The following is a 22,705-nucleotide window of genomic DNA, read 5'->3' on the forward strand; positions in this document are numbered from 1 at the left end:
AATCCAAACAATTTTATTATAGGTCACTAAACACTGAATTAAAAAAAAAAAAGACAAATCACCATAGCTTTTCTCAAAACCAGATTGATACTATAATACAGACATATATAAAAATGTGGAATTGTAACTTCTCAGTGACTTAACATAAATATGTTTGTTAAAGTCAACTAAAGAATATGTAATAAAAATTATTTTGTGACTAAGAAAAAATATTTTAAAAAACAGTTTCTGTAAAAGAAAGAAAAAGATAACTTGGTACTCTGCGCCAGGATTCAGAATGTAGGAAGGGAAAAATATCTCCTTATTTATTGTACAAATTCTGTTAAGATGAATAAAAAATGCACAAACCTCAATCCTGTTGCCCCTGCTCCCTGACCTGGGAGCTCCATCCAATGTCAACCAAAGGCCCTGCGTGGTTCTGCCAATTGCCTTCTCTGACCATAACGCTAACCCACTTGCCTGCTAGGGATGGAGACTGGCTCAGCCCTGGTGGCTGCTTGGGGACCGGTGGTAAACAAGGCTTATTCCCAGTCTCTGTCATGACAACTGCATAGCAAACCTCCTGGAGCAGCAGAGAATCTACGGCTGGAAGATTTCCAAGGCCCAGCACATAGTTGGCGATTCCGTTCCAGACCCTCCATGTTAGCTCTGGGAGCAACGAGATGCTCAAGAGCCTTCTGTGAGCAACACAGCCTGTGCACAAGCCTTTCCCACCTTGACCAACATGGTCATACTTTCCTTATTCTGTCAGCTGGAGAATAAGAAGGTAGCAAGGGAGATTTTCCCAGCAGGAAAAAAGAGCATTTGATAAAAAAACTGGGCTTCTCCTGTGAGCTGCCTGCAGCAGGCAAGGACCCAGGCGCCTGTCCCTACCAGGTTCTCGTTGGTCAGGCGGGTGATCTCGTGCTGCAGGCTGGCCTCGATGCGCGCCTCAGGGGGCAGCTGCAGGTTCTGGGCCAGAAGCTGCTGCTGCCGGTTGTTCTCCTCCTTCAGGCTCTGTATCTCCCCGCGGAGGGCCTCGGCTTCACTCTCATGGCTTCGCTTCTGCGACTGCAGCTGGGATTCCAGAAGCCTGTGGAGAAGTCACAGGGAGGGGGTGACACTCGAGTCTCCACCTGGTGGTAGCGAGGCTTGAGGCTCACTTGCAAGGGCCGGAGACAGAGCTACTCTGTAGTATCTGTGTAGCTCCTGACTTCACTCAAGTCAAGAAACTCCAACAAGGGCCAGAAACGGAAACCAACGCTCTCATTTTTGTCTTTCTGGGCTATGGCCCTGCTATAAATACAAAGTTCTCAAAGGCCCTGAGAACAGGAGACACTTAGCTCTTTTGAAAAGTTCATAGGAAATGAGGGCCAAAAGAATAAATGGAAGACATAGCTTTCATTTGACCTACGGCCTTGACAAAGAGCATTTAAATTGGCAAAGACTGTACCCTGGCTTCAAAATAACTGCACTAGTGAGGGGCAAGATTATAAACTCCAGATCTAATTAAAAATTCATTTTAGAATTTCATAGTAACTATTTCAGGCAGAGGTTGGGACCAAGGCCCTATTTTTATTTTCTACTCTTATCTTTGAAGAACAGAAAGGCTGGAGTGCTACTCTGAAGTATATACAGGGTTACCCAAATCCAGACAGATAGCTCTGAAATTTTATGTACATATAATTTACTTTTATCATCTTCTCCCTCCTCATAAACCTCCATATCAGTAACAGAATCCTAAGAAGACATGGTTTTAGAACATAAATATTAACAGGACAAACACATTGGTTACTGCTTCTCTGAGCAAACATACAAGTCAGCTGTGCCTGTAAGTAAGACCAAGGCTTTGGCAGTGAGAACACCAGTGAGAGATACAGTGAGAGATACAGCTTCCTCCCCTTACCATGCACCCAAAATTCTACATTCACCCCTTTTCCAAACACAAAACAAAGTTATGGTGGTTAGGAATTAATGTAAAGAAAGGAAAGATGCTTTCGTTCTAATCCTCTTGGTAGCCAAATGCCACTGTAAGCAAACTGTTAACAGCAGACTAAAAATATTTTAGTGATTACAAAACTTCAAAAGAATTTGAACCAATAACACCACAAAGTAAATAACAATGGTTTATGATGAGAACAAAGTAGAGTAAGCAGAAGCCCCTTGAACAAGCATATTAAGTATTTTTACATTTTAATCACTAAAATGGTATCTTTATAAGATTTTTTTTTTTTTTTGGTGGGACCTTCGCCGGTGGCCAGGGATCGAACTCGCGCTGCAGAGGCTGCGGGCAGCCTCACAACCCAGCGTTCAACCACAGGGCCACCAGGGGAGGCCCATCTTTATAAGATTTTTAAGATAAATATAACTAGAGGAGAGTCTGTAGAAAGGTGATATTTCAAGTTTGCTGTTCCCTAAATATAATTAACATATTGAGTTTGGGTAATTATTTTGAACTGCAGCAAAGTAGAAAACTCTCCTGATTTGCTGTTTTACAAATCTGGATTTCACAATAACCACCTAGAATGCCAAGCCATCTATATAATAATTCTGTTGGCAACATGATAAGAATATATAAAAATGTTGTCACATTGCCACAGGCACATACATCCTCAGGACTGATCCTTATTTCAAACAAGAAACCACTATTTAAACAGTAGGCATTAGTTTCTCCCACAGTAGTTTGACATCGAGTTGAAAGGTTTTGTTCTTTTTCCAAATCAGACAGAAATACTCACAAGTTTTAGTGCCTGAGTGAGCGGTAGGTATAGCATGAGTCACTAAAGCATCTCGTATTTACCGTCTATGCCTTTCAGCTTTAATGACATCCCCCACAGAGAAGGGTTTTAAGACAGTGTCTAGTTGAATGTTCTAAAAACTAATTTACCCAGGAAGATAATGCACACACGAGAAATACAGAAGTTAAAGCCAGGAGGCTACTGTTAGTAAGAGAAACAACAAATTAATAACATTCCATTGTGAGGAGACAAATATAACCTGTTGGCTTGTTTTAACCCTTCATAAACCAGCCACAGCTCTCCATCCTCATTCAACTCATGGCAATCCATAGCAGATGATCTTCCATGCAAAAGAAACAACAATGCAAAACACAAAGGGATACAGGATGGTAATGAGATGATGATGTCAAGAACAGCACATGGTATTTCAATATTTTAAGTCAGTAAGACTATCTTTTATTAATTACAGATGACTTTAAGACATTAACACAATAATTATTTTTGGTTATTTTTTTTAAAGGGTAACATGCAACCTAATATGTAAATGGGTAGAAATTATAGAGCAAAAGCTACTTTACCTGCAAAATAAGAAATGACTGAAAAGGTTAAGAAAAAGGTCCTGTTTTAAACATTTTATTCATTTAGCAGAGTGATTTTATGTGTCACATATTTTCTTAGAGACTAACCACAAAGTTCACCTACATACAGAATGAAGACTTCAGTTAATTTCGTCATGTGGCAATTGTCATCACAATCCATTTCAAAATGAAGTTTTAAATCTTCTGGGTAGGAATTTGTTTTTTTTTTTTTTTTTTTTTTTTTTTTTTTTTTTTAGTAATTTTTTTTTTTTTAATAGAGGCATGTTTTATTTTATTTTATTTATTTATTTGTTTGTTTGTTTTGTTTATACATGCACTGGGTACAGTCAGAAGCGCGGGAGGGTGAGAGAATTCACCAGAGCCAGAGCGGGGAGCAGAGCAGGCAGAAGGACCGAAGTACACTGCTGAGGGGAGCAGCGGGCGGCAGGAGAGGTCTGCACGCCATGTGGGACCCTCCTCCGGTGGCCGGGGAGCAGCCGGGGATCGAACCGGCGCTGCAGAGGCCGCGGGCAGCTTCGCAACCCAGCACTCAACCGCTGCGCCACCTGGGGAGGCCCTGGGTAGGAATTTGTTTTAACTAAATAAAATCTGATTTCCTGTTAAGAATTGCTTTCAAAAAATTTTAAAAGAGTAACTTACAAAAATAATATGTCTAAAGTCCTTATGACATGATTTTTAAAAATATTTTTTGAATAAAAATTTAAAGATTTCGAGAAACTGCTTTTATATTACGATACATTTTAGTAAATGTATATACAATTCATAAATACCAATGGCAAAGTTGATTACAGTTTTTTTATCTAGGATATAAAAATATTTTTGAATATTTGCTAAGTGTCAGACATTGTCCCATATCCTTTTGCATGTATTATTTTATTAACTCTATCAGTAAACCAATATATGTTATGTGCCCTACTGCAGAGGAAGTAAGGTATCTGTTGGATGTTGCACCGCTGGCAGCAGTGGAGGGCTGCTTTATGCCTTCAGGGTCCAGGTTCTTACTCCTACCACACTTTATTGTTCACATACAAGAAATGAGATGGCATGCTCTTCTATTTCCACCTATCATTTCTCCCTCAAGAGTTGAACTGTTTGCATGGTCTCAATCTTATATCTCAGCCCACACATCCTGTGTACTAGACCTACATTTTCAACTGCCTAATAGATTTCTCTCCTTGGATGTCTTCCTAGATCCTTAAATTCAGTATTTGTAAATCTACTATCTCCACCCTGCACTTCCCTATATCCCAGACTGATGACCATGAAATGGCATCACCACATAGCATCCACTCAGACAACTAGAATTTACCTTTCATGATTCCCTATCCCTCATCCACTTACCCAATAAAGTATAAGGTTTACTGATGCCATCTTCTTATATATCTTTCAAAGTGTCCCATTTTCAATCACTGGATAATGGTAATGACCTCTTTCGGCCTTCAACTTTGTTCTACTACAATCTATTCTCTAACATAACAGCCAGGGCTAGTCTCCTAAAACTCAAATCTCATCATGTCATTCTCCTACCTACTGAAAACCTTTCAACAGCTTCCACTGTCACTGGAGTAAAGTTCCAATCCTATTGGCTGTCTCCTCAACAGCTTATAAACTTTGAGAGTAAGGCGGCACTGACCTTGCTTACTCTTCTATCCCAGGGCCTGGCATTATGTAGGCACGAAATACGTATTTGGTAAGTGGATAGATGAACAGTGTAACACTACTCTTTCTATACTAACATATTCTTAGAAGATAAGCTCATGGGCCTCCCTGGGGGCGCAAGGGGTTAAGCAATGCTTTATGAAGCAATCTGCAGCCTCTGCACCACAAGTTCAATCCCCAGCTGGCCAGGAGAGACCCACATGGTGAGGCAGACCTCTCCTGTCTCGCCCGTTGCTCTCCTCAGCAGTATGTTTCAGCTTGCCTGTTCTGTTTCCCACTCTGTCTCTGGTGAATCCTCTCACCCCCCGCACTTCTGGCCTACACCCCAGTTCTTATATGTATAAATAAATGAATTTTTTTAAAAAAAAGATAAGCTCACAAGTTACATTCATAAGTTAAAATTTAAGGTTAGCCAAATGCTTTTATAATCATTCCCACCACTGTCACAAAAGTAGACGAGTACCTTACAATCTGCATAGCAATATTCTTTAGTTTGTGAAATATTTCTGTATAACAATGCTGATACTGTGCATCAGAAGACCAAGACTGCATATTATCTCCAGAATTTTCTTTCTCTGTGATCATCACTGGCCATGTCCTTTTGGTATGCAGTTTTTTAAGTTCAGAGTTCAATAACTTCCCAACTAAGGCACTGTTGGGAAGTGGGGTGGTAAGAAGGTTGTAGTGATTCCAAATATGAGCCTTCTATCTGTGATAATCTTGGCTACCGGGGAAGATTTAATGAAATTTTAGTCACTTAGTGACTGCTAATCCTGTTCTTTCAGACAGCCCACTGAGGCCCTAAAGTTGAAGTGACTGAGTGCCATCTGCAACTTCATTCATGTTTATGGTAAATGGGTTAATATCAGAGTTAGATTTTTCTCAGAACACTTTAGGAAATGTGAAAGCGACTTGGCTCAAATATCAGGGCTCCATCCTAGAAATCATTTTTAGAATTATATGGCCAACACTGATGTGAACTCCAGATACCTCATCACTTCTCTTCACACTAAGTTTCAATTATGAAAGTCGCAGTTACCCCCATGAACCTTCACAGATAATCATCCTGAATAACAAATGTGACAACTCAAGACAGATAGTCCAACGGCAAGCAGCAAATTTTCTTCTCAAAGAAACCTCTCAAGGCTAAGACCCTAAATATATAGAAAAATAGTCCCTGGATGTCCCCTGACATGTCTCATCAATATCGCTACTTTATCTTATAAATGAGACTTTAACTAGGACTATGTTAGGAATCTTGAATTTCCTTTGAAGATCAGTTGATGTTTAATAAAGTAATGTGTAAACATTTTGACTTACTGTATAAGAAGTTGACTTAAAGGCTAAATATAAATATGATCTAACCAAAATGAATTTTACAAAAATCAACTTACCTGTTTGTTTCTTTCAAGCCAATATATGCTTGTGCTATTTCACCTTTATCTTTCATTTTTTGTACATCTTCCAGAAGTATTGTGGAATCTGTCATTGTATTCTGAAGGAAGAAATGACAGTAATATTCAACTGAAAAGCTTTGGACCACATACAAAATATTACTTTCCTCCAGAATTTATTTCCTCTACTAAACCTCTGTCCAGCAGAGTGTGAGTTCCAGCCCCATGCTAACTACAGAGGAGAGCGGCACACAGTAGTTGAGAAAAAGGCACCTTCATTCCCTCTTGCAAATGCTCTGCTACAAAAGGGGTGAGATGCTAGATGCCTCTCCACTGTAAATAAAATCACTGAGAGGCTATGTGTGTTTACACATATGTGTTCATTATGTGAAATGTATACTTTTTAATATACAAAGTAATAATAGTCTATATAGCATTAAACAGTAACCAGGCAAGAACATCAAGTACCTATTTAATAGAACGCTATTCTTTCTACTACTTTCTAACCAGTAATAAAGAAACAAATGCCCCAAGAAAACACAAAGTTTGAGACAAAGCTCATTTTTCCAATAAAAACTTGGTAGGGCCTCCCCGGTGGCGCAGCGGTTGAGCGCTGGGTTGCGAAGCTGCCCGCGGCCTCTGCGGCGCCGGTTCGATCCCCGGCTGCTCCCCGGCCACGGAGGAGGGTCCCACATGGCGTGCAGACCTCTCCTGCCGCCCGCTGCTCCCCTCAGCAGTGTACTTTGGTCCTTCTGCCTGCTCTGCTCCCCGCTCTGGCTCTGGTGAATTCTCTCACCCTCCCGCGCTTCTGACTGTATCCAGTGCATGTATAAACAAAACAAACAAACAAACCAGCAAACAAATAAATAAAGCATGCCTCTATTAAAAAAAAAAAAAATTAAAAAAAAAAAAACTTGGTACAAAAAAAGGTGTTGTTCAGATCATATGCCTCAGCAAAATTAAATTTTTTTCTCACATCTTTATATATATGTACATGTAAATGGGAAGGATTTAGCTCCTTGTAAATATCTACCATCTGCTGTTATTCAAGTCTTTCTTCCTGTTACAGCACAGCATGGTATAGAAGCTTTTGAAATAAACATCTGGCAGGTCAGAATTACTAATGATTTTGTATAGAAAGGACTTTTCTGCCAACATGTTTACTTCCTTTTTTCTTTTTCTTTTTTTTTTTTTTTTTTGTCTAATCTGACTGACAACCAATGTAATTTCAAAACTTTGCTTCCACTTAGCTACTCTCTGTATCACCAGGGCAAGAACAGATAATAAGAACCAGTGGGCCTCATTCTATTTGTCTAAATAGACAAATCCTTTAGTCAATGTTTGCTTTAAAGCCAGATCTTACAATGAAGTGGAGTTAATAGAACACACTTCAAATTCTGGCCTACACCCTGGCTCTTGTATGCATAAATAAAATAAACCTTTAAAAAGAAAATACTATGATCTTAGGGACCAGCTCTATGATAACTATAATATCAACTGGAAGCCTACAAATACTTGCTTTTAAATTTCAGTGTTTCTCAGAAACATCCTTTAAAAATCCTACTTTTTTCTTTTCTTTTTTTTTTTTTAAGATTTTTTTTTTAATAGAGGCATGTTTTTCTTTATTTATTTGTTTGCTTGTTTGTTTTTTTGTTTTATACATGCACTGGGTACAGTCAGAAGCGCGGGAGGGTGAGAGAATTCACCAGAGCCAGAGCGGGGAGCAGAGCAGGCAGAAGGACCGAAGCACACTGCTGAGGGGAGCAGCGGGCGGCAGGAGAGGTCTGCACGCCATGTGGGACCCTCCTCCAGTGGCCGGGGAGCAGCCGGGGATCGAACCGGCGCTGCAGAGGCCGCGGGCAGCTTCGCAACCCAGCGCTCTACCGCTGCGCCACCGGGGAGGCCCTAAAAATCCTACTTTTTTCTTAATGCTGGACTTTTGTGGGTTTATAAACATGTCCTTAGGAAAAAACAAATGTAGTTTGAAAAATGCTATTAACAAGAGCTTAATACACTTTACTGAGTATTAAGGATCTTTCCCATAATCACCACATATAACAATTCTTTAGTTATGTTTCATAAAAATTTAGGTACACATTTTATAAAAAAATTATCTTTCCCTAAAAGATAGAAACATCTTTCTGTTAAAAAAAGGGCCATACTTAGATTTTTAAGTATTAAGCAATATGATTCAAAGATCCAGTTTCTATTTTAAATAATGCTACATGTATTCTATGTTATCTGAAGGCTCACATGATCTGGTTTTGAACCTTCAGTAAATTAACTGTTGTCCTTCCCTCATTAGGCTTACCTTTAGGCCTGGGGGATAGGATTAGACTTGGAACACCAGTCTTAAGCATGACCTAATCAATGCTCAGAGTTTATTTCCCTCAAGCTGGTGACCAGAAGGTCTGAAAGGGTTGCAACAGGTAGGGAAATCCCACCCTTCCTGAACGGGGGTGCTTTTTATCTAGTGCCTCCTCACCAAACTCCTGCAGGTAGAAATGAATGTTTTGAGTGTATTCCAAATTTAGGGCTTCCCTTCCCCTACATACAGTCACAGAGCTGACTATGAATTAGTCCTGCAGACCTCTCTGTGATCCAGATTGAGCCTACTACATCCACTATGTTCCCACCGACTTTCCCAATAAGAAGGTGTCAAATATAAAATTTGTAAATATCAAGACAGGCTTGATGGGTAGAAAGCATCGATTACATATATTGGGGGGTACTTATAAACTAAAATTAGGATTAAATAGATTTACTAAAATTTTTATAATTACCTTGTCATCCTGAAAATCACAAGCCAGCAAGCACAAAAAACAAATGAAGAAAACAATAAACCCTTAGTTCCATACATTCCATCATGAGTCCCCATCAGAATAGATAAAAGCTAACTGCAAAAACAACATGAATTGTTTCTCATAAAATTAACTCTGTAAGCAAATTAATATTCACAGAACTGATGCGAGGTAGACATTAATATATTTATGTGATGGCAACTCAATTCTCAGACACAACTGATTGGAATTCTTTTTGAGTTGCTTTGATTTTTCTAACTGTAAAGTATGTAAGTATTGGACAGATGAAGCTTCTGATAATGTAAAATTCTTATCCTAGGTCTTATCTACACCCTGATAGAAGGTCATTGACCAAGGGAAGCCCCCCCAGAGTACTTGTGGAGATGGAGCTGATAAACTAGGCCTGGGGGCTAGATCAGCACCTTGCTTACTGGATGCCACAGTCTGGCAAGGCAGTTGTGAAATGATGTGCTTCTGACTAAAAGCTGAGCAGGGCAAACAGCACTGGTGTACTGAAAGGTCTCAAGCTGTGCCACAGGCATTTTTCCTTGGAGCGGATGAGCTGCTGCTGCCACGTGTCAGCTGGGAGCTTGGAGAGAAGGGACCTTGGTTTGGGCGAGCCCACTAGGGACTGGAGGGCAGCTGACATATGAGTCTTTAAGCTGGATTGTTTTTATGCCTCTTGGTTCATTTTTCTTTTCCTATCCTTTAACTTTCACTGAAGTTTCTTGTGAGAATATCATTTTGTCACATGGGAAGCTGAGAAAGGAATCTTGACTTTAGACTCTGCTCCAGTTAGCATGCAGAGGGGGCCCTGTTTTCAAGGTCCAACTATGGGAATTAAATTCAGTTTAGAAAATGGGACATATATAGTGAGCAGGGAGAGAGAGTCCCCTTCTGGAATGCTCCTTAATTCAAAGTTATGGGGTTTATGGTTCATTTTAATATTGAAAGCACATTTCTTTATATAACTCTACTTGTTGCTGAGATTTCTTCACTTAGATTATTTTCTGTCAGAGATTGCACTTTCAGAATTTGGTATTTCCTGGATCAGAGTTGCTCCCAGGTATGAGTTGTCTTTATCAAATCCAAACATAGGTGTCAGGCTTAATATCATAGCCATATGCAAAAAAAAAAAAAATCTCTAGAAGTACCCTCAGATAATGCAGACATCCAATGAATTAGATATCAAAACTAATTTTTATATGGCATGTCATACAATTGGAATACTGTATTGCCTCAATTGCTTGATGACACTTTGCTGCATGAACATGGGCACAGATAAAGAACACATTTTAAGATGATAACTCAGATCATTTTTATATGACGACAAATGACAAAAAGGTCCATTTCTTACCAGCACTTGGCAGCACTGGGTCTTAAATTACCTGAGGACTGGGAATAACTTCAAAGGGTCCTCTGTATCTCCAGCACGATCCTTTCTGCTGGGTCACTAAACTCAGTCTCTCTTAGCTCCCCCTCCATACCCACCCATAGACAGAACCCCCTAGAGAGAACAGAAATCATTTCCATGTGACTTCTACCCACTGACCTCATTCCTAATCTTTTCATGTGTCTCCAGTTAAACAGGTTACTTCCAACATACACTTTAAAAGTCATATTTAATGCTTCCTTATTACAAAAATATTCATGGATTTTTATATTTAATGAAATATTTTTTATTTCTTAACTTTTTTATTGAGGTATAACTAACAGGTAACATATTAGTTTTGGTGTACATCATGATGACTCGATATTTGCACATCCTGGGAGATAATCACCACAAGTTTAGTAAACATCTATCCTTATACATACATAATTTTTTTTAGAATTTTATTTTTGGCCAAAATTTGTGTGGCCAGATTACACAAACAAGATTAACTTTAAAATTCCTTTGGCTCATGAACGAGAGATGAAACTGAAGATAATTCGGAATGTCATTTGTAATTATCTGGTTTTAAACAACATGAGATTTTAAAAGATACTGATTTTAAAAGAAATAATAGTTTCAATTAGACTAAAAAGATTTGCTTCATTATAAATTGAAAGGAAAGACTGGGAGGAATTAGAAGGCAGCCACCAAATATTTGCATTAGCCACTGTGTGCTTACCTTGGGTTGAATGGCTTCTTTCTGGCTCACCAGCTGAGACCTGAGGATGAGGACTTCTTCCTTGCGGACATCGAGCTCCTCACTCACAGAGGTGAGCTGCTCCATGAGGACACGGTAGGCTGGTGCACCGGGAGCGGTCACCTCTGGGGCACTTTTCTCACTAAGGGATTTGCGTAACTCATTTAGCTCATTTTTCAGTTTTTTGTTTTCTGATTCTAGTTCTTGACGCTATATAAAGAGACAAAGAAAAATACATTGCTCTCAGCCTCAATTTTATATTGGAATTTGCATCTTCCCCAAAGATGGTAGAATTCTGCTGGGAAAAAACTGTCAGAGCCACCCTAGTGAATGGCTTCCCGGCTTCCACTGCGAATTATGGAAGTGTGACATCAAGTGGAAAAGAGCAAAAGAAATGGTAGTTTGCTCCATCAACTCAAATTCCAGAGTCAAATTTATTCTAGGTCTGCCCAGGTATGTCCATGGTCTGGAGAGACTGCTTAGATTCTAGGGACGAGCTTTGCCCAGTCCTAAGAAACTCCAGTTTTGTTTGTGGGTAAATATAAGGACAAGTATGAAGGTCTAGCTGGTCAGGTTATTTTCAAGAATGATTCAGATCAGCAGAGATTCCTGAAACTGTGAGTAGGACGCTTTATTTCCTTTGTAAAGCAGAATGGAAGGATTACTGAAAACTTAGACTTTTAATGTTTAATAAAAAAATTGTCATATCATTTAAATTAATACAATTCCTATTAGTGTTTCAATGCCAATATCTTTTTTAAACTTTGTTCCTATGTGGCATGCTTCTTACACTGCTTGGGAGATGAGAAAAGAGGACAGGTCACCTCTTCCTTGAGTCATCAGATGGACACATACATCCTTCATCCTCCTTATTTTCACATACTATCATACTACTCATGCCACCCATTAGTGCACTCTGCAAATAGCAATGAGGACCTAGAACAGAGTTGACACTAACTCCATTTACTACACTGAAAGACAAATGTTACAGGATATTGGTTGGGAAAAGTGAATTGGATAGACATCTGAAAGCATCATGCTGCCTGACTTAGCACATGATGTAAGCTTTATGATAATGGAAGTAAGACACTTTTCTGCATAAAGAGAACATGTTTGTTTTTTCTAGAAAAGTAAAACTTAGGTTTATAGCACCATATCAGACATTTCAACATGCGATAGTAAAACTACTGATCAATTCTTTTCCCCCTAGTTTATGAATATATAACCCTTTCTTTCATGAATCAGTCCATTCTCATGTGAAAATTAAAGTTCTTTCCTACCCCTGGTCTCCTACCAACTGGTCATCAGGCTCATGGTGCTCTTTCAGCAGTAAAAAACAGGAATATATTTACTTAGACACCTAAACTCTGATGCAGTTTCCCAAACCTTAAGTACAATAGAATAACCTGGAGAATAGACTAGCCACACCATCAGAGTTTGTGATTCAGTAGGACTGGTATAAGGTCCACAAATCTGTATTTCCAGGTTTCCAGATGATGGTGATATTGCTGGTCCAGGGGCCACATATTGATAACCAGTGAGCTAATGACTTTGTGATTTGAGTTTCATTTTTAACATAACACAGAGAATATCTGTCTGCTTTTGTGTGAGGCAGGCAAAGGAGGCTCCGGAGACCAGACAGACTCCTACCCCTATTTCTTTGGCCTGTCCAATCCCATCCTATTCAACTCTTTTGAATTCGTCTTCTAGACAGAGTATAAAAGATAATGGAGAAGTAAGACTAACTGAGATGTCCCTTTGCTGCTCCTTTACTTTTTCCACAAATACTATCCGAGTAGTACTTTCAATGAAGGAGCAAAAGATTTATTCGTGTTGTAACTTAGAAAAGGTAAGAGCCTGTTAGAACATTTTAAAAACTATTGTTTTTGGTAAAAAATAGTTTTCAGACAAGAGGTAATAAGAACCTAGGGTATTCAGAAAGTTTCCTATCACTTCATTCAAGATCAGACTCTACCACCTGAGAGTAAATCTCTTAACTTTTTAAGCCCCAGTTTACAAATCTTTAAAAAGGAAACAAAAAAATTTGTCTCAGAAGTAGTGACAATGACTAAATAAGGCAAAGAAAAACTTTTTAAGGTTTTATTAAATACCAGTGGAAAAGTTCTTGCTCTCTTCAGCAGAAGCCACTAATAAAAAAAATTATGGAGCTTCCTTGCCCCTCCCTGGCCTGGTTCCACAGGCCGCAGAATCCCACTTTACTTCTGTTCCTTTTCTCCTCAATAAACTTTTTCTTTCTCTAAAGAAAAAAAAAATTATGACTTTGGGCAGGTAAAAGGACAGGCAATCTTTTTATAATGATGCCATACAGCAGAGAATAACCAGAAATCAGCAGCCTGGACCATGGGTAGTAACAAAGTCACAGAGGATACAGTGCTATTAATATACATACTTTATGTTCCAAATCAATTTATTAGGAAATAATATATCAGAACTAGACTTCAAGTAATGTTGCAAAAAAAATCCCCACAAAAACTACTTCATGACAATTTAGCAACCTGAAGAATTCTTGAAATTCTCAATATACACATAAAGCCTTTAAAATGAGTTTTCCTTTTCCATTTTTGTGGTGCCTCTAATTTTAGTTTACTATAATTTTCCAGCTACTCTAGACTATAATTTACAAAAGTAAAAGAATAAAAAAATTGACAGAAAGAGAAAATATCAAAGAACAAGAAATTTAACACAAAACAGTAGCCTAGAACACTTAGAAGCTGGGGGTATCTTGACAGCTGACAGCCTGATAGCTCAGACTTCATAGAGTTCAAAAGTTTCTCATACTGGAAAGTAGAGGAAGGTGCAGGTGGAACACAACCTGCTGTGTATCAAGGAATAGGCTGTTTTATTTATTCCCTAACTTCAACACTTGTGTTACCGAAGACGCTTTGTATTTCAGGAACTATGATTCCCAAGCAATGCCTTCTCCCATGTTCAACTGCTCTGGAATACACAGTGGCAACTAACCACTATTTAATTAGACATTGCCTTCTGCCATTAAGGAGACAATTGTTTACCTTTGTCCCCCTCCTACCAAATGCTTTTAAAAAGTAAGTTAGAATATGTATCTACTCTACAAACTACTACTGAGTTATAATTCTCTACAAACACATGATTTGAGTGGGGTTTGTGGAAAGAACACAGGAATCAGAGAGATACCTATGTTCAAACTGATTGCTCCTGCTGGTTTCTGGTGGGGTGATCTCAGGGAAGAGCTTACTTATTCCTCTTAGCCTCAATTTCCTCATTTTAAAGCACAGAAAAATATTTAATTGCAGGATTGTTTAAGAATTAGAACTACACTTAAAAATTATAGTGACAAAAATAGTAGCAAACATCTGTAGGGAACTTACAAAGCTCTGGGCTCTATTATAAGCAGTTGGCAAGAATTCCTTTATATAAACCTCACGACAAGCATAAAAGTACTATCACTATCTCCATTTTATTGAAAAGAAATTGAGGCACAGGTAGGATATGTAACTTGAACAGTTATATAAACACTGGAGCTGGCATCTGAACCCAAGTCAACCACATCCTTTATCACCTTCTACAGCCTCATATGGCAGCAACTGCTTCTGCTTCTGCTGAGACTAAAGTCTAGCTTATATGAAATATAATTTATTAAAGAAAACAACAAAAGGCTAAAAGTAATGCCTGAATAAGGCTTTAGTGAGGGCCTCTGGTATAACCTGCAGCCCTTAAGAATGCTCTCTGAGAAACAAGAAAGGCTCTGAGCAAGTCTTTTGAGAAAACAAGATATTTGGATTTTGTCAGAAACTTCCCATTACCTTGAGTGATTCATATTCCAGTTCTGCACCTCTAATTTGTGGTCGTTCTTCTTCCTAGGGAATATATAAAGTTAAAAGCTTTATAAATGTTATCTTTTTTTTTTTTGAGGGAGGGGAGCCTCCTTGGTGGTGCAGGGGTTAAAGTCTCAGTGCTATCATGTTATCACCAGTCACTGTGCAATGAGTTCTATCCCCAGCCAAAGAGCTAACCCACATGGCGCAGCAGACCTCTCCTGTCTCACCAGCTGCCCCCCTCAGCAGTGTATTTCAGTAGATCCGCCTGTTCTGCTCCCCACTCTGTCTTTGGTGAATCCTCCCCCTGCCAACTCCCTGTACCTCTGGCCTAAATCCCAGTTCTTGTATGCATAAATAAATAAAATAAATCTTAAAACCAGAAGTTTCAGCATTGCGGCTGAGTTTTCCTGAGGCTGTGGGTGGAAAAGCATCAAGTACCTGTGCCTTGCTGCGGAGCACCTGCTCCTCCTTGCGATCCAGCTCATCCTGCATCAACTGCTTCTCCTGCTCCAGCTCTTTGACTCGCTTCTGGAGCTTGAGGAACAATGACATGTCGAGAGGCACCTTTCTCTCACTTGGCTCCTAAACCCCAGAAACCACAAGATGGTCATGATGATCCAAAAGATGCATATGTTAATAAGAAAATGACTAGGAGTTCAACACCAAAATTTAGAAAAAGAAATATAAATGGCCAAAGAACAGGTGACTTTTAAATATACTTAGTAAATGCTTACAGAAATCTAGATGGTCCTCACTGGCTATTTTGGAGACTGGCATGTTTCATTTTCTACTTTATACATTTATATACCTGAATTGCTTACCATGAGCAGGTACAGCTTTTGTAATCAAGAAAAATGATTTTTTAAGTGCCCTCATAAATATATTGGCATCAGAGACAAAACTGAAAAACTAAAATGTATATAATCCCTAATAAACTAAGGGTTAATCTAGTGGCACTTTAAAAATATATCAATTTGTTCAAAAACATAATCATAGTGAAAACTACTTGGACAGATAATGGCTCACTAATTAAAACTAAGCAAATGGAAAGAACTAGCGCCATGATGGAAGTTCTGAGAATACCATAATTGCTTCAGCCTGTTTTCTTCAGGATTAAACTTTTAATGAAATCAGAAGAGACAAAATCATATCATTAGGTTTAATGGAGAAAAAGAAGAGTCTCTTTTTGTTAGAGGGAGAAGGGGTAGCATCCATTAATTTTTTAAATGTTCAAGGTATGATTCTTAATAGCACATCTCATTTCTACAATTGTCACTTTTACCAAAACAGGCTTATTTTTCAGATATAAAGTAAAATAAGTTTTTAAAGAAAATTTAGGAAATAATAAAGTACAAGGAAGAGAAATGAAGGCATAATCTCATATCCTGAGACAATCCACAACTTTGTCCAGTCTTTTTTATATGCACCTATAAATTTAAATTGCAGTCATGTTTTCATGATTTTGTACTCACTTCTAAATTATATGATGGATTATAAATATTTTCCAAATTTACCAAATATGAAATCTGAAACCATAACTTTCCTGGCTGTATAGTTAATGTATAAAATCATTTGTTATTACCTTATTTATGGACATTGAGTTTGATTCTAAAGTTTTGCTGTTGATATATAGTAAAATAAACATAGTGCATAAATATCTAAACATTGATATTTTAAAACTTGTTAAATTAGTTCAGCCTGCTTTATATGTCCATGAGTAACCACCACTTTGTCTGGAACAGTAATGACATACCACATAAGAAAAAATTAACTCAATTTGTACACAAAAATTGGCATTTCACTATTTTAATTTACATTTGCCTTTGGGTAAGATTGAATAATTTTTATATTTACTAGCTATTTTTAGTCTTTTTTGAATTTTATAGTGCCAGTTATTCCAGTTCTACAAGACCTAAGAAGAATTAACTAAACTAAGAAGTAGGACGTTTCTAGGCTGTCAGGGTCATTTACCCGCAGACTAGTTATACCTGGACTTTTTCTTACCGTCCACTTCTATAATGCTCAACAGTAAGAAAAAGTTTAGTTACATGATCTTCACCATAAAGTCTGTTTTAGCAAAACAGAGATAACATCCAGACAGCATAACATAAAATTACTACAGAACTTCATTCATACAAACACTAATTTTTATACATCCCACAAATTCTTTTTTTAGCTTATTTACAATGTATACATTCCTGTCTACCTAATTTAAAGGCCTGTTCATCTATTAATGATGTTATGTATCCCTGATTTTTTTAATTCTTTAATCTTTTCCAACACTGCAATAGAGAAGCCTTCATCCTGTAAATGAATATAATACATACAGTGTACCTAAAATTTCTACATTTGGGATCATTCCTCTCAGCTTTAAATAGGCATTTTTATTTATAAAGAATGCTCTTATTAAAATGGGTAAAATGGGATGGGATAATTTTAGATACCAGTTAATACCCCATAATGAATTAGTTAATTGCTAGATAACAGCAAAATTCTGCAGACAAGAATATTAAGAGGAGATGAAAGACAAAAAAGATAATATTCAGCAACTGCAAAACTGCTTGAGGAATAATGATTGGTTATGAGTCAAGAGTGCTATAGATGGTACCTATTCTTACCCTTATTGATAAAATCTAATTAAAGAGATGCCATTTGTGGTGCTGGGAAAACTGGGTCGCTACATGCAAAAGAATGAAGCTTGACCACTACCTCACACCATACACAAAAATCAACTCAAAATGGATTAAAGAACTAGACATAAGACCTGAAACCATAAAATATATAGAAAGAAATATAGGCGAAACACTATGTGATTTGCACATCAAAGACATCTTTACAGACACATCATCCAAAGCAGTGATAGTGAAGGCAAAGATAAAGAGCTGGGACTACATCAAATTAAAGAGCTTCTGCACAGCAAAAGAGACAATAACAAAAACAAAGAGAAACCCCACCAACTGGGAGAACATTTTTGCACACAACACTAATGATAAAGGACTGATCACAAAAATCTGCAAAGAGCTGATGAGACTCAACAACAACAAAGAAAATTATCCAGTCAAAAAATGGGCAGAAGAGCTAAAAAGAAACTTCTCTGAAGAAGAAATGCAAATGGCCAACAGGCATATGAAAAAATGTTCAACATCACTTGTCATCAGGGAAATGCAAATCAAAACTACCATGAGATACCATCTTACACCAGTGAGAATGGCACTTATTAAAAAAACTAGCAACAACAAATGTTGGGGAGGGTGTGGAGAAAAAGGAACTCTTCTGCACTGTTGGTGGGAGTGCAAACTGGTCCAACCACTATGGAGAGCTGTGTGGAGATTTCTGGACCTACTAAACATAGAGCTTCCATATGATCCAGCAATTCCACTCCTAGGTATTTACCCAAAGGACACAGAAACATCCATTCCAAAGAACACCTGCACCCCTATGTTTATAGCAGCAGTGTTTACAATAGCTAAGCTTTGGAAACAACCCAAATGCCCAAAAATAGATGACTGGATCAAGAAGATGTGGTACATATACACCATGGAATATTACTCAGCATTCAAAAAAGATAAACACATGCCATTTGCAGCAACATGGATGGCGCTGGAAGGGATCATGCTCAGCGAAATAAGCCAGAAAGAAAAAGAAAAATACCAGATGGTCTCACTCATAGCAGGAATCTAGAAAACTTAAATAAGGGACCAGGAAAATGAATAACTATAAGAAAGTGAAAATCAGAATCAACAAAAAACTGTGAAACAGAGACACTTTTGGGGGGGGTGGGGGGCGGGAGGGGAGGGATTGGGATCAGAATGGGGGGGTTGCAATTGTATGGGGAATATAAAAATAAAATTTATTATTAAAAAAAAAAGAGATGCCATTTGTACTCTATGCCATGTGAGCACAAAGGAAGACTGGGTCATCTGGCTCAGAGAAATTTCTGGGATTTTGTTTTGCTTTCATTTCATAGCAAAGACTTTGTACACAAGGCTTTTCCAAGAGAGCACAACTTTGAAAATGACATTAAAAACAACAAACAAACAAAAACCAGCAGTCTCTCATGCGAGTAAAATCAGCAAGATAACAATTATTTACCAAATTACCACAGGCCTGGCAGACATTCTGGAATTATTGCTAACAATAGCTGAGAAAGTTATGGAGACCATTTTGTAGGTTTGACAGGTATGAGGAAGCTCAAGAGCAGAGACAGAATTGGAATCATTAGTTAATACCTACTAATAAACACGCATACAGAGAGGGGAGATGCAATGTTTCTAAACCAACCTAACTCCAAACCACAAAGACAGGAAGTGTGGGAAGGCTGCAAAGCAAGTGAATTCTTGCTTTGGCAAGTGAGTTCTCTAGAGGAGGTGAATTCTCTAGAGAGAGATTAGGAACTATGGTACCCTTGTGACTTATGAATAACAAAGCACAGGTTTGGAAATGCTAGAAATATTCTTTTTTTACATCAAATTTTGCTATATTACATGACTAAGGTTGGAATTTTGTGTTCTAAAACAGTCTGGAAGATACCTCCATATCTATTTTAATAATAATGATGATGATAATGATGGTGATGATGATGATGCAACTGATAAATAAGACTGGACCAATTATTTTCCTGGCACCAGATTCCAGTATTATTACACATAGGAATGGAAAGTTTTCCTTTAGTTTATAATGGAATATTTGTAAACCTGGCCATTACAGAGGTAGTTTCGGGAAGCAACTCAAACCTGGACGTCATAAGTAACTGGTGTACAAATAGTCTTCTCTCCTACCCAATGTCCCTTCTGAAAACCAGTATCTTTTTCTATTACCAGGTGTATAGATTCCCACCTTTCTGATCCTGACCACACCCTGTCAGAGTTATAGGGTGATCCCTGGAAACCTATTTGTTAGAGCAAAAACATGTATTTACTGAAGACTTAGTATGTACCAACCAAACTCTGTACCAAATGTTTTACAAGAATTAACTTGTTTAATCTTCAAAACATCACTCACTACCAGGTAAGATAGTAATAGCACCCCCATTTCACAAATAAGGAAACTCAGGCAGAGAGACTGAGGTAAAGGATTTGTACTTAGTCCCAGTGAGGAGAGTTACTGTAGTCTGTCCTACGGTAATGACAGCAATACTAAGAAAAGTCAGTCACATTTTAGATGCATGAACTAAGTCCAAGGTCCTAGGATGACCAGTTCAGTGAGCAGCCTTCCCCACCAGTTAGAGAAGACTTCTGGGTGGGGCACATGCATTACTGCTGGTTGATGGTGTATGTGAAGAACAGTATGTAATACTCAAAGATTTGTGTTTGTGGAGAACAAATCCTTCTTCAAATCATTTAAAAGAGTTGAGAAAGATTCAGCAGAAAACAGGTGAAAATTACAAACAAAAAGTAACTCTTTCTCTAAAATCTGTAAGACTCTGCAGAAAACTTCAGTAGACACCCTGAGATACATCATTACTAATAAAAATCAGATAAAGCATATAAGAGTTTTGAGTTTAAAAAACGATGATGTCCTCAATCAAAACTGTCAATAAGAGACTTTCTTGTTCTGAATTTAATCCAAAATAATTCCCAGCAAACACCTTTTTTCTCATAACTTTTCCCTGCCATGTTGAAGTTGCTTAGGTAGTATTACACTGGGATTTGTAAACATACCTCCCTCAGACTACTACAAGGGCGTACTACCATTAAGACTATCAGGATGCAATTTTAAAACCATCATATTCAAAAGAGAGTCTTAAGTTTTAACTCTGAAATTTCCACAAACTGACTATGTGGTAGTCTCCAAAGATGGCCACCAGTGATACCTCCTAACACAGATGCCTTTCCTCCCATCAAGAGATGAAGTCTGCTCCTCTACCTTTTGGACTTGGGTTGAACTTGTAATTTGCTTTAACTCTAGAATGTGGCAGAACTCACACCATGCTAGTTCTGGGTCCTAACAGGACTATCATCTTTTGAACTCACACACCATGCCGAAGAGAGAGGCCCAAGGAAGAGAACCCAGGGATACCAGCTGAATGCAGGGCAATGGTACTCCAACCAACACCATTTGGGGCAGTAAGAACTGCAGTTCCAAGTAGACAAACCTGTTAGAACACTGGCTCTGCCACTTGCAAGCTATGACGGTGGACAAGTAACAGGCTTCTTGAATGTATGACTTCAACTATATGATACTTTTCTTCAAAATGAACTCAATAAGATGGGAGAAACTTTTCATTCCTAGGTAGAACTAAGATAAGGAAGCAAACAATCATCTGATTTCTTCACCTATTGTGCCAAAAACAGTGTATTTCTGACTCGGCCATTTTCTCAGAATGTAAGTAAAAATAGAACAGTTATGCCTGAATTACCCATTACTGAGACTAATATCATTTGAAAACCAAATTTGAGAATTGAGAACAATCTAACTTAAAGTCATAGTATTCTCAGAGCTACAGTAATTTTCATTTTAGTTTCATACCATATAACACAAAATATGAAGGATGATTTCAAGATGTTTCTCATGCATTTTTATGAAAAAAAATTATATTGATTAAAAACTGTCAGCAAACAGAGCCAGCAATTTTGCTAACCTCTTGGGCACTGGTATTTATAAGACTCAAAGGGCTTACACTGAAAAATAATTTACCTCAGTCTGAAATAAATTCATGATAGGTTATATTTTTTGTACATACAATATATTAAGGTATAAAGGGAAACTAAACTATGAAAGGGAAAATCTGGTATTCAAACTTACGTTCAAATTAAAGGGTATTGATAAAAAAATATGCAATAAGTACACACATAACAGCTAATTAAGTACCCCCAAGTCTCTTAAGAATAAACAGATCAAAATAAATGGCAAATGGATCTGCTCTGTAATAGAAATATTCTCTTTGACAATAGCATGGTCACAGCCTATTTTGAGTGGTAGGTATCTAAAATGTACCTCTGTCCGCAATGGAATGTCTTCAGTTTCTGCAATTTCAGAGCTAAAGGTATATTCAGACTCATTGCTGCTGTGAGTGGAGTCTGTTCTCTTGTGTCCAGGCTTAGGCACATTCTGCAAGGCAAATAAAACACGTATTATTAACATAATAAACCACACATAGTTCAGACAGAAGATACCATAGTAACATGGTTCTTATCCCCACACGCTGTCTTGCTGTTCTCATGAGCAATGTTGTGATGACCAAACCCTCATAAAAGGGTCACCTTTAAGCTCCTTAAAAGAAGGGAAAGAGGGCCTCCCACGTGGGGCAGCGGTTGAGCGCTGGGCTGCAAAGCTGCATGCAGCCTCTGCAGCACCAGTTCGATCCCCGGCTGCTCCCTGGCCACTGGAAGAGGGTCCTGCATGGCGCGCAGACCTCTCCTGCCGCCCGCTGCTCCCCTCAGCAGTGTGCTTCGGTCCTTCTGCCTGCTCTGCTCCCTGCTCTGGCTCTGGTGAATTCTCTCACCCTCCCGCGCTTCTGACTGTACCCAGTGCTTGTATAAACAAATAAATCAATAAATCTTTAAAAAAGAAAAATCAGGGAAAGATGCACCAGCATGGCATGACAAGAACAGTTTCAAAACCAAATTCTCAAATGAAAATGATCTGT

At 38.2% G+C, this 22,705-nt stretch overlaps 1 protein-coding gene across 1 annotated transcript in view; it reads right to left on the minus strand.

The window, feature by feature from the left end:
* Nucleotides 1-22,705, minus strand: part of MYO5A (myosin VA) — a gene marked incomplete at both ends in the record, with an annotated part of 163,295 nt that overhangs the window by 19,770 nt on the left and 120,820 nt on the right. The window contains 8 exons of the mRNA XM_084240160.1: nt 874-1,072; nt 2,977-3,057; nt 6,370-6,470; nt 9,153-9,161; nt 11,282-11,509; nt 15,103-15,156; nt 15,556-15,699; nt 22,054-22,167. Of these exons, the coding sequence (XP_084096286.1) occupies nt 874-1,072; nt 2,977-3,057; nt 6,370-6,470; nt 9,153-9,161; nt 11,282-11,509; nt 15,103-15,156; nt 15,556-15,699; nt 22,054-22,167 (930 nt within the window). The remainder of the gene's footprint in view (nt 1-873; nt 1,073-2,976; nt 3,058-6,369; nt 6,471-9,152; nt 9,162-11,281; nt 11,510-15,102; nt 15,157-15,555; nt 15,700-22,053; nt 22,168-22,705) is intronic.

The sequence above is a fragment of the Talpa europaea genome (assembly GCF_964194135.1).
Source record: "Talpa europaea genome assembly, chromosome: 8".
Lineage (NCBI taxonomy): Eukaryota > Metazoa > Chordata > Mammalia > Eulipotyphla > Talpidae > Talpa > Talpa europaea.